This window comes from Stomoxys calcitrans, chromosome 4, assembly GCF_963082655.1.
Source record: "Stomoxys calcitrans chromosome 4, idStoCalc2.1, whole genome shotgun sequence".
NCBI lineage: Eukaryota > Metazoa > Arthropoda > Insecta > Diptera > Muscidae > Stomoxys > Stomoxys calcitrans.
Genome location: NC_081555.1, coordinates 184,500,374 through 184,513,631, shown reverse-complemented (window position 1 = coordinate 184,513,631; position 13,258 = coordinate 184,500,374). Strand labels below are relative to the sequence as shown.

The window sequence follows — 13,258 nt, the reverse complement described above, 5'->3', positions numbered from 1 at the left end:
ATATGTAATATTTATTAGACTCTCTCGATTTGAGTAAAAACATGGGGATGTTTTTGTTTTTCTATTGAAATAAGGATTGACATGGCTTTAATGCTTAATTTAACCATTGAAAGTTCTTAATAAAATCGCAAACTCTGAACAAATTCATTGGGAATTTAGGCAAAACTTTTTGAGCGATTGAAAACCTGTAAATTCTACTATTTTCAGAGCATTTTTTACGAGGCTATCTAATACATATCTATATATACGTATATCTAAATTAGTAATAAGTTTTAATATTGTTTTGTTTCCATTTCTTAAGCGAGAGAAATTATATTGAAATCGAACTATGTTTATACGATTTGTATCCACTTGACTTATTGCAACATATCATATATTGGTTGTTGTTAGCATTGCACTTTGCAATATTGTCCGCGGCGGTCCAATACATCACGGTACTCCTTGTAATTCATTTGAATTTCCTGAGAGCGATAGCGGGTTAACTTAATAGACTTACGAGTCTCTGGAGTGATTGCAGCCCGATAGCCACCTTTTCTTAAGAGAGAATCAATAGTTTGAATTTGATCCCATCCTATACATAAAAAGAAAATTTATGTGTGTATAAACTGAATGGGTGCTGATAGATATTTTAAGTTACCTTGTTCTGTTGCTACTTGTGGAAGGTACGTAGCAGTTCGTTTACACCCACGTTCATTGATGAATTCGATTCTAATGCCATGTACTCCCAAAGACCAATCCAAATGGCCGTTTGCTTCTTCAAAATTTTGCAAAATTGAAACTGAAACGGTTAGCTTAGGAAGTTCGTCGCGTGAGATCGGAGCAAATCGGGAATCTTTTAATGCACTCGTAAGTGCATACTCTCGCAATCCTGAGTGAAGGTGCATTGCACTAAAAGTGCCAATACAACCACGAAGTCGTTTATCTCGCCCCGTCTTCCATGTTACAAATAAAGGACTGTAATTTGGTGCAATTATTTCTTTATTAATTTTTTTTAACACTTTTGTTGGTCACTTACTACGCATCATTCGTAAAAGGTGGTGTTCCTGGTCCCTCGACGTTATTCAGCTCACAGTCTAGTACTTCGAAACAAAATAAACACATATCTGGTACAGCCACACTTTGTAATGGCTTTAAACTATAGCCATTTGTCAAACGAACCACTCCTTGATTGTGGTGGTTGTTATATTGGTTTTTGCCCTCGCCATTAGTATAATGATGCTGACTAGTTCCATTACTGGAACTACCCATATTATACGAGTTGTGGTTGTGGTAATGATTGTTGGACATCTTCAAGAACTGCTTCCTCCGTTCGACGCGATTACAAACAAAATGGTTCAAGTTTTCTGTTTTGCAATTTGTTCCTACGTTTTTACATTAACGTAATCTAACTATATATTTATGGCAGTGTAGATAATGATCATTAAAGGTTAGGCGTATCTAAAATAAATTAAATATTTAATTTTTAGACATTTTTGACTTGAATCATAACATGAACTCATTTTGCTCAGTGCTAATAAAATTGTATTGAATATCCACGATGGTGAGATGACGGTGTTTGACCAATCGAAAAGTTGTCGTCATATCCAACACCACAATCTCCACAACGATTATGAATATAATATTTGACATTCGGTGAAGTGATTCAATGCTATTGACTGGGGGCCGAATATAGTATATATTAATTGAAAACAAGTAAAAAGGAGTTAAGTTCGGCCGGGCCGAACCTTTCATCAAAATCCAGTGAAAATTGCATACCCTATGTCCCATAGCAGTTATTTTGAAATAAGATCCGATTTGGACCAAATACTAATAAGTTCAATTATGTATAACAAAATATTGGTCTTTTTAGTAACATGGAAGTCGAAAAGCCTAACATAAGTCAATGTGTAAAATTTCAGTTAAATCTGATTATAAATGCGCCTTTTTTGGGGCCAAGACTTTAAATCGAGAAGTCGGTCTATATGGCAGTTATATCCAAATCTTGATCGATCCAGACCAAATTGCAGAAATATGTGGAGGGAGTTAACTCTCAATCCCAAATTTCGGCATCATCGGACAATAAATGCACATTTTATGGGCCCAACTATTAAATCGAGAAATCGGTCTATATGGCAGATATATCCAAATCTGGACCGATCTGAGTGAAATTGAAGAAGGATGTCGAAGGGCCCAACACAACTCACTGTCCCAAATTGCGGCGACATCGGACAATAAATGCGCTTTTGCTGACCCCAAAACCTAAAACCGAGAGATCGGTCTATACGGCAGCTATATCCAAATCTGGACCGATCTGTGCCATAATGCAGAACTATGTCAAGGGATTTACTCACTGTCTTCAATTTCAGCAAAATCGGATAATAAATGTAGCTCTTATGGGCCTTAGACCCTAAATCGGAAGATCGGTCTATATGGCATCTATATCCAAATGTGAGCCGATCTGGGCCAAATTGACGAAGGATGTCGAGAAACCTAACATAACCCACTGTCTTAAATTTCAGCAAAATCGGATAATAAATGTAGCATTTATGGGCCTAAGAGCCTAAATCGGAGGATCGGTCTATATGGCAGCTATATCCAAATCTGGACCGATCTGGGCCAAATTGATGGAGGATGTCGAAGGGCCTAACACAACTCACTGTCCCAAATTTGAGCAAAATCGGATAATAAATGTGGCTTTTATTGGCCAAAGACCCTAAATCTGTGGATCGGTCTATATGGGGGCTATATCAAGATATAGTCCGATATAGCCCATCTTCGAACTTAACCTGCTTATGGACAAAAAAAAAGAATCTGTGCGAAGTTTCAGCTCTATATCTCTATTTTTGAAGACTGTAGCGTGATTTCAACAGACAGACGGACGGACATGTCTAGATCGTCTTAGATTTTTACACTGATCAAGAATATATATACTTTGCAGGGTCGGAAATGGATATTTCGATGTGTTGCAAACGGAATAACAAAATGAATATACCCCCATCCTTCGGTGGTGGGTATAAGAAATTGGAAAAAGCTTAGTCGCTCAAAATTTTAATAAATTTTAAAGATAAAACTCCCCGAAAAAGGCATCTTTAGCATCGATCTAATTATAACATATTCCAGATAAATGTTTTTGTTGGATTTACTTCCCCATTGCATGTAATTCATAAAGTTACTGTGAAAAAAATATATAAATTAAATACTGTTAGCCTATGTCGGTTGCTAGATCTAAACCCGCGTTGCTATTCTTTATTTTATAATTCAGGAAACAATATTTTCCGTTGCATTTTTGGAAAAATCTCTGGAGGTGCTTTATTTCTAAGGCGTGATCATGGACCTAAACATAGACCTCAAATTCATGTTCCAGGAGTTTTACATATGTGAATTATGTTGCGTAGAAATCGAGTGTGCGCTCTATACAGCGCAATATTTACAAAAATTTTAATATAAAATTTGCATATTTTCAATTAAAGTTAATTTGATCCATTTAAAAAATGAATTTGTTATTTCGGAAATTTCAATCATTTTTTTAAAAATTGAAAATTTCAATAATTTTTTTTGGATCAATTAAAAAAGTAATTGGAAATTTTAAACATTTTTCGATTAAGAAATTATTGAAAACTTTTTAATTCAAAATTGTTTTAATCAACTTTTTCAAAAACTGTGATTGATAGTACTATTTTCGTGATTGAAGCAGTTTCAATCAAAAAATTAATTGGAGCAATTAATTTCATGATTGAAACCGATTTTTATTTTTTTCTGTGTAAGTAATCTGAAAACATTGAGCAACTAAAATTCTTAAATATTGCAATTTTTACGAAGGGCTATCTACATTCTGCTTTAATGATGAAAAAGATGTCCGGTAAAAATTGCAGAGAAGAGAAAATTATTTTCAACTATTCTCAAAAAGCAAATTCCTCAGAAAACTTTTTCATTCAACTTGCCCAAGATGCCCATTATTTAATTTTAAATGTCTAAGCAGCAAATGAAAGTGTAATATAAAACTTGCTCTCGTAGAAAAGTCTGCTAACTAATAGGATTTAACAAAAAAAAAATATATATTTAACACAATTCCTTAAGTTTTTATTACACGATTAGACATGGCATGAGCTCCAGGGTTCAATTAAGAAGGCTAGCTCACATGCCCAGCTGATGGAATTGCCCAATTCCAGAGTTGTATCCAAATCAAACTAGAAAGTCAAATGCTTGGTTTGGATTTAAAATATTTTTTTACATTTTGTTCCTTTTAATGTATAATTTACACGTTTTTAATCATAAATCTTTTGATATTGTGGATGCTACACATGATAATGAAAATAAAAACTAGAATGGCAATTAGGAATTGTCCAGATATTTGATAGCCTAGTGGCAATTTGCGTCACCATCACCACAGGTTGTATCGTTGAATTCGTTGTTGTTGGGCAAGTGAGCCAACCTATTTAATTCAACCATGGTAGCTCACTCGCCCAGCTGATGGAATTGTCATGTTCCTGAGTTGTATGCAAATCCTACTAGAACGTCAAACGTTTGTTTTGGATTTTAAATTGTTTTCAATTTTTGTTTCTTTTTCACATTTTAATTGTTTTAATTTACAATTTACACGTTTATAATCATAAATCTTTTTATCTTGTGGCTGCGACATACGATAATCAGGATGCACCTATAAGGTGAGGTTATGCGAACAGCTGAGTACAATTTTTTATATGTTTTGATTTTGCAGTAAATCAAAATGCCAAGGCTTGATAACACAGCTGTTATTTCTAAAAACACTTTGACACCTAATCCGAACTGCGTGCCGCAGTGCGACACCTCTTTGGGGAGAAGTTTTTACGTGGCATAGTACCTCACAAATTTCGCTAGCATTAGGAGGGGATAACCACCGCTGAACATTTTTTTCTGATGTTCTGGCCAGGATTCGAACCCAGGCGTTCAGAGTCATAGGCGGACATGACGCCGGTGCTCAAACTGGTCAATAAATTTTACGCAGAATCTTTCTATCAAACACTCCAATCACTGGCTTGTATTTCAAAATTGGAGTTGGGTACAGCGGTGCCGAGGTAGGTACAGTTGCGGACTATCCCAAGTTTCCCATTTTCGTTATCTACTCCGATGTACAAGGCGTTTTGGGAGTTGATAGCTACCATTTTGTCTTACCCTCAGTTACTGCCAGACCCACTTTCTCTGATTCTCTTTCCATTCTTTCAAAGGCTGCAGTTGCTACTTGCGATGACCGACCATTGATATCGATATCGTAAGAATAGGCAAGTGCATGTGTTTTATTGTGAGTAGTGTGTCATATCTATTCACATCTGTATCTAGTACAATTTTCTAACCTGGGTTCAATTGCTGGCAGGAACATCAGAACATTTTTCAGTGATGGTTATACTCTCCTAATGCTGGCGACATTTGTGAGGTACTTTGCCATGTAATACTTCTCCAAAAGGGATGTCGCTCTGCGGCACGCCGTTCGGACTCGGCTATAAAAAGGAGGTCCTTTATCATTGAGCTTAAAATTGAATCGGACTGCACTCATTGATTTGTGAGAAGTTTGCCCCAGTTCATAATGGAATGTTCGTGGGCAAATTTCCATTTTGCATTTGCATTGCATCGCCGCATTGGATGTGAAATCGCGAGCTTTATTGGTTTTACCAAAATCAAAAATCGATATTTGTTTTCAGTTTCATTTATTGCCGCTCTCATTTATCCAAATTCCTTCAACCAATCTTCCGATGTTGTAATCACTCAATCGATGTTTGTATGTAAACGCACATTTTTAATAGTTTTATGTCATACGTTGCTCGTATCAACTGGTTGTTGTTTATGGTGTTCATAAAAGCCATAACGCCCGTCCGTCCCTAAAGAGACACCTGCGTGAAGCAGTATCGAAAGTCTTAAGCAAGTTTAAATGGTTTAGGTTTATTAAATGAGCCACTTATTTGGCTATCGATCTCATAACGATTAAATGATAGGTTATAGGCAACCGATATACTATTCGAAAACAAAACAATCAGATTTGCAAATTTGTTAAGTTTTGTTGAATATAGCATAATTGCGAATACAAACATCAGAGAGAAGAGCAAAGTGGATAGTCACAACCACTATTATTGTGAGAGAAGTGCTAATTGAAATTTTTGAGACACGAAATTGAGCCTGTAGCTATGACACTATTTTAATGTATTATTGGTATTTTGTTATGTGTATCTAAATTGTCAATTTACATACGATTGATCATTTTTGCTATCACCCTAGTGTATTCTTTTTGTATGACATAACCTAAAAATGTGAGCAAAAGCTGATTTTTTATGGCTACAAGTTGTAAAAGTTGTTGAAATCATAAAGTTGTGAAAACAATTTAATTTGAACTTGCTTTCATTCAACTGAAAAAACAGATAATTTCTTTATGTTTTGTCAGAAGAATTGGAGCACCACTCTAATTTTCATGGTGCCCATCATTCTTTTTGGAATAACTTTGTAGTTATACTACTGTTCCGGACTCGAGTCGATATGATTGGGTCGAAATGTCTTCAACTTCAAGTGTTTCGATAAATCACACATTATCGGAAGACAATGTGGTTTTGGCCACTGCTATAGTCCAAGTCAGGTGTAGATATGGAAATTAAGTGGTGGCAAAAGCTGTTTTAGATTCCGGTTCCCAGACAAATTTTATGACGGAGTGATTGCAACAAGGAAGGGAGAATGAGAGGCTAGACTTGAATGGTATTGCGGGTATTAATTTGGTAAGTGCAGTAATTCCGAAAAATATCGAATTGGCCGATCTATACTTTTTCAAGCCCAAGAAGGTAGACTTGCTAATTGGTGGAGAAGTCTCTTTTGAATTATTATGCGTTGGCCAGATTATGCAGAAAGCTGTCCATGGATGGTTAGTTGCTGGGAAATATGCCTAACCAAAGGGTCCAAAACCTGCTACCATTGCGGATGAGGCGTTCATTGATATTGTTCGTAACCTCTAGGAAATGGAGGACGTCCCTAGGGAATCAACTTTGAAGTATATCAAGGAACAACAGCAATGTGAGGATGAGTTTAAACGATATGTTTGACGAGTACTGAACTCGGGGGGTTTTCAAGTATCTCTTCCTTTCTAAAGGAGATCCAAATCTGTGAGGATTTTCATTTGATACTGCTAGGCGCAGATTTCTTTCATTGGATAGGACTTCAAAGAGATGAGACTATGAAGGCCATGTATAATGACTTTATGATACAATATATCGATTTAAACCACATGTCAAGTACCGATTACAATATCCCGGAATCTCCACATTATTTTATACCATACCAATGTGTTTTGCGTCCACAGAGTAGTTCAACCAAGATTAGAGCAGTTTTCGACGTCTCGAGCCGCACCTCAATTCAAATATCCTTGAACGAGTTATTAATGGTTGGGCATGCTATTCGAGAGAGTTTATATACTATTCTTGTACGGGTTCGGATGCATAAATATGTTATTACGGCAGATGTGGAAAAATGTACCGTCAAATTTTAATTGACGAGGCCGACAGAAATTTTCAATTGATTCTCTGGAGGAAAAATTTTCTGATGTATAGCAGATATTTCGGCTTAGTACTCTTATATAGGGTACTTCAATTGCTCCCTTTTTGCTACTAGATGCATATGTCACCCAAGTGAGTTATACAAAGATATATTACTTATCGGATCGGCCGTAATCCGCAGAGATTTTTATGTTGATGATTTATTAACAAGTGCTGATACACTTGAATAGTGGAGATTCGAGATCAGGTGATGAAATCAGCCGGTTTTAACCTCACTAAATGGCATTCAAATCACGTCGATGTGCTGGGTGTTGTTGGAGGGGAGAAACTTCTACAAATTGAACGCTAAGGCGCTTTGCATACATTTGGTGCCAAAACAGACTCATTCAAATTCTACAAGAAACCTAATTTTATAGGTTGACGTGGAACTAAGCATAATATTCTTTCAGAGTCCTCAAGACTTTTTGACCCACTTGGGTTACTTTATCCAATTATGAGGTCAAAAATACTTTAGCAGGAGTTTCGGCTTCAAAAATAAGACTGGGATGAATATATACCTATGCACCTTAATACTGCATAGGAAATTTTTAAGATGAACCTAACCAAGATTCATTCCATTCTCTCAAGAGGATGTGAGATAGAGGAAAAACAACACACCATTTGGTTCAAATGCACATTTTTTCTGACCAAAGATGTATCATTATGGCCTATTAATCAAAAATATGACCTGAGGAAGAAAGGACAATGGAAAAAAGGCGGCAGTATATTTAATGCGGGAGGTTTCCAATCGTGTAATTGAATTCATCGAACAATATTATTCGTATAGGAAACTACTGAAGGCATCCTACCCTATTTAAATTTTTTATGGGGTTAGAAAAGTTAAAAGTCTCGACTCGGCCATAGTAACGGCAACAGAACACAAATTCGCTTTCTACAAATTGGTAGAGATTACACAGTGCTAGCATTTCGCAACAGAAATTGAAAAAGTAAGAAGTTTTACCTACGAAGGCTAAAGCCATTTATACTTTATTTTACCGAAGGAGGCCGAACCTTTTCGTATTCAGAGTAGGCGGTCGATATAACACAAATTTCCACTTTTATTACCGAAACGGACTGCGCTATTTGCATGTAGAAAATTATCAGGTAGGTACAACGGCAATGATTGCTATCTTCCGGACAATATTTGGATGACTAATGCAAGAGAAGAATATGGTAGAATGGTTCATCAATGCGTACACTGTTATAGGTACAAATAAAAATTGTTAATTCAGGTTATGGAAAAATTGCCAGCCGATAGGTTGAGAGCACAAAGGCCATTCTTAATAACACGCTTTAATTTTTGCGGCCCGGTTAATGTATCGATTAAGATACGCGGTAGATCTCCAGTGAAAATGTTTATCGTTGTCTTCGTCGGTTTTGCATCCAATCAGATCGATTTAGTGTCCGATTTATCAGCTGACCCATTTATTGTTTGTTTGAAAAGGTTTTTGGCCAGACGAATGTTGTCGAAGAAAATTTATTGCCCCAACGCAACTACTAAGTTGGAGCGAGCCGAATTCTCAAAGAAATCTGCAGCGCATTCGAACAGCACAAGGACAAAATAAATTTGTATGCAGCGTGCAGCGTAAATATGAAGTTCATTCCTCCCACAGCACCTCACTTCGGAGGGCTGCGGCAGGCCGCAGTCAAGCAAGCCAAGAAGCTTCTACGCGCTGCACACCGCACCCAACGCAGAATAAATGTGTACCATTCCAGCAAAATTAGAAGCAGTCCTGAACAGTGGGCCGATCGCACCACTATCGTCAAATGCCGAAGGCGGCAAAGCCTTCACTCCTGCGCACGTCCTAATAGGGGCTACACTACGTTCGCTGCCGCCAGAATACGTAGATGACAAAATTATGCGTTTCTCCAAGAGGTGGAGAATGCTGTCAATTCTCAAGCAGAAATTTTGGCGGTCTTGGTCGTAAAACTACAAAACTATTTCAGGGCAAGGGGATTGGAAGAAATGTCCAATCCCGAAATCGTCACCTTGACACTCGTGCACGAAGACAACTTACCTTCACTGGAATGATAACCGCGAGAGTCTCAATGTAACAGAAGGTCCGAGTTGCAGGAATAAAAACCAAAAAGGATTAAAATGTAATATAGAAATGAATTTATCGTTGAATTTAATTGAAATAACTATCACTAAACTAAATTAAGTTAAAGAGAATATGCAGGGTGGTATTTTATGCAATGCTTTGTTTACTAAGTAATCCCGTGCCGGGATAGCTGTGAGCACCACACAGGCTGGAACTTCGAGGTCCGATCTGTGTGGTGTTCGGCGCTGTCATTAGAACCTCAGCTGCAATTTTGCATAAAATTTAACTTTGACGGTAGTATGATAGGAAAAAGGTCACCGGACGGCACCGGCTCTTACATAAATTATGAGTGCCTATTGTGCTCGATATGACAAGGCGAGTTATTTGCGCCTATAAATAAACAATGGTCAACTTGTTCCGCGGCAATCGGTCCTTTGGGCCGTTACGAGCTTGCTCACCTAAATGAGCTTGACGATGATCGCCATGCGAAAAATCTGTTCATTTAATTCAAACTTATGGGCTGATCATTGGTTGATTAATCAATTGTTTCACACAAAAAATTTTGAAAAACCATGTGTAGATCTGACTATCCAAAGGCTCTCAAATGCTTGAAGAACCACTGGAAAAAAAATGAATTTCGAATCAAAATTGCCCGAAACAACAGCCTAAACTAGCAGAGAAGGGAATGGCAGAAAGTCAACCTCCACAATTAAAGAACGTACTATGTAGGAGGCTAAGACTACGAAAACACCATTTAGGGAATGGCAGAAAGTCAACCTCCACAATTAAAGAACGTACTATGTAGGAGGCTAAGACTACGAAAACACCATTTAGCAAATGCCCAATACTCAAGATTGTGGAAAAGACCAAAGTGAAACAGATCGACATGTTCTATTTACTGCAGCCTTCGAAAATTTGGAAGCAATCTGCTTAAGTTGTTTTGGCAGTACACTGAAAAATACTGCCAGTACACTGAGAAATATTGCGATCGGTCCTTTGGACCGGAACGAGTTTGCTCACCTCCACCATGAAAATGTGGCTACAACAACATAAAACCACGCCGAATGACGAGACCACGAAAACAAAAGTTTAAGACATATATCAGACAATCATCATGTTACAAGATGCTGATACTTCATGTATTCTTATAGTAGATTAGATACTTCCGTATCTAACAGATTTTTAAAATAAAAAATAATACGTCTAAAAAAAGGGGTATTAATAACAAACTCCTATATCATTGCGGGGTCCAAGTTCGATTTCCACTAAAGGCTTTGGTTGGCTGCTACTGTGGTATTACAATGAAACAATGATAAAAATTATCTGAGTCTGTAATGAAATGGCAGTACAACCTAATCTATCTTATGGACAATACATGTGAGCTGACTTGTGTACCAAAATGCAAACAATAAACTTGTTGGTCCCGTTTTACAATTAGTCTTATGTTTAGCCTCAGGTACGCATGAGAAGTAGTTGGAACAAGTACTTATATGTGTATATTGTTTTCATTATTCTTGTACCATAAAGAGAAAGAGAGAGCAACAAAGATCTTGAGAAATCAATGGTATATTGTGTCGACAATGAAGTAAAAACTATTTCAAGAAAGGAACAGCATTAGAAAGAGAAATAATTAATATTACAACATTACAAACCGTATTGATTCGAAAAAATCAATTGATGTATTGGTCTTTCAGGCAACTACTTTGATTCCAAAGATATCAATAGCCGCTGGTATTTCTTAGATATTTGTGTAGCCCTACTATATACACGACTGTATTAAAAAAACAACAATGTCAAAACCACTAATAAAAATAGTCTCTTTATAAAAAAATGAATTGAAACAAATTTTACAAACAAATATACCTTCATTAAAATGTTCCTCCTCCTTTTGACCTTCCTTGCGTACCAATAGTTTGTTCCGTCAAACACTGGACAGTTTTTTTCTTTGTTTAATTGTATCTTTATTTATAATTGCTGGGAGAACTGGCACCATCCTCGCGCGGATCAACTCATACAATTTTCATTCAAAAAAATATTTAGCAACTAATTAAGTAATTTTCTTTCAAAGAAACAGTGTTGGAATTGTTAAGATTTCAAGTTCTTTGTTTGTCAAAGACTGTGAAAACAGAAGTGAATATAGACGCTTCAAGACAACTGACGGTTTGTTTAGTTTACCTGCGCATTGAAGATGGCGCTTTTTTTTTTAAAGTTAAAGGTGCCATCACACCACACATGACATGTCAAATTTTGCTATTGTTAAAGTTGCACACATAGTGTGATACGAATAAGCAAGATATATTATTTTACAGGTAGTGGCAGTTGTCTAACAACAAAATATTAAGTGCACTATGTGTCAAAATCAGTGATTATTGCAACCCTGATTTAGTGCATGTTACTAGTTCGCGCAATTTTTAGTTGATGGTATGTTTTTTGGTTCTTAACTATAATACACAACCGAAACTCGTTGACATTCCGCGAGAAAAAATTGTATTCAGCTGTCTACGGTACCTTACCTGCTAATTATGTCATGCGAACAAGTATAACACATGAAAATCACTTTTCAAAATAGGATTTTTTATTTTCTTTTTTTAAAGCGATGCTCTTTTCCTTCTGACAAAAACATAAATAAATCCTCTGTTTTTGTTGTAAGTTGAATGAAAGCAACCCAAAATTAAATTGTTTTTACAACTTTAAGAGTGTATAGCCATAACATACTAGTGTGCATGACAAATTACCAGGTAGTGACCGTAAGAAGCTGAGTATAATTTTTTCTCTCGAAGTGCACTATCTGTCAACGAGTTGGGGTTGTGGTTTTCGTTCGTATGTGTGTGCATAGTTAAGAATTATAAGACATACACACAACGAAAATGGTTCTATTTGAACCATTCCACATTTAAGCAACAAAACAGTGTTATAATGATGAAAATACAAATATAAAACACATTTGAAGAAGATAAGTTGTAAAACAAATTTTTTTCTAAAATCACTTTGACATTTCAATTTAAAGGTGGTCTCATTTAAAGGCGTGCACATTACCGGCATAAGAAAATTATTTTTTATAAAATCCCAAATAACCCCGATTTCGTGGCTGAATAGTCGATAAAAGTACCAAAATAAGCAACTGTTTCCAAGAATTGTATGTGTGTGATATGTACATTCATGTATACGCTTGTGCATTCCTATAAGGTAAGGTCATGTGAACAGCAGATTTTTTTTTTTTGTTTTGATTTTGCAGTAAATCTAAATGTCAAAGGTTTGATAACACAGCTGTGATTTTTTCCACAATCTTAAAGATATGTTCTATTTGATCCGATATTCCACACAACACAACGCAACAAAATACTGTTATAATGATGAAAATACATCTGAATACATAAGTTGTAAAATTGTAAAACAAAATTTATTTCTGAACCACTTAACATTTGAATTTACGGCATTTGCTACTCAAATAAATGTCGGTTTTTTGTTGTTGTGCTATTGATGCTAGCTCTTAATTGCATCATGCTGTGCTATCAACTGCAAAATCAAAACAAAAATAAAAATTGTATTAAGCTGTTCGCATGACTTCACCTAAGAATTGCATCCTGGTACCAGCCCATGGCGAAACAATTAAAGGTGGTCTCATTTGTACAACAACCACAAATCATATGGTGCAATCCGCCATCTTGTCATCAAGCGGATTGACGTTTTGCC

The 13,258-nt window shown here is 36.3% G+C and overlaps 1 protein-coding gene across 2 annotated transcripts; it reads right to left on the bottom strand.

Moving 5' to 3' along the window:
* LOC106094797 (uncharacterized protein CG5902) lies at positions 1–11,679 on the bottom strand. Of its 2 annotated transcripts, XM_013262038.2 has the most exons (5): positions 11,429–11,679; positions 11,218–11,336; positions 1,016–1,437; positions 638–954; positions 1–571 (listed from the first exon to the last, which is right to left on the bottom strand). In XM_013262038.2, exons 3-5 carry the CDS (start codon positions 1,285–1,287, stop codon positions 387–389), a joined length of 774 nt encoding a protein of 257 aa, XP_013117492.1. In that variant the 5' UTR covers positions 1,288–1,437; positions 11,218–11,336; positions 11,429–11,679; the 3' UTR covers positions 1–386. The 2 variants fall into 2 exon arrangements, with proteins under 2 accessions (XP_013117492.1, XP_013117491.1); XM_013262037.2 differs by lacking the exon at positions 11,218–11,336.
* Between the last annotated feature and the right edge of the window lie 1,579 nt (positions 11,680–13,258).

Excerpts from the sequence above, each read along its gene's own strand:
- LOC106094797 (XM_013262038.2), bottom strand. The coding sequence starts at position 1,287 with ATGTCCAACAATCATTACCACAACCACAACTCGTATAATATGGGTAGT. Across the intron at positions 955-1,015 it reads CCTTTTACGAATGATGCGTA|TCCTTTATTTGTAACATGGA; the intron begins GTAAGTGACCAA and ends ACCAAATTACAG. Across the intron at positions 572-637 it reads ACAAGTAGCAACAGAACAAG|GATGGGATCAAATTCAAACT; the intron begins GTAACTTAAAAT and ends TTTTATGTATAG.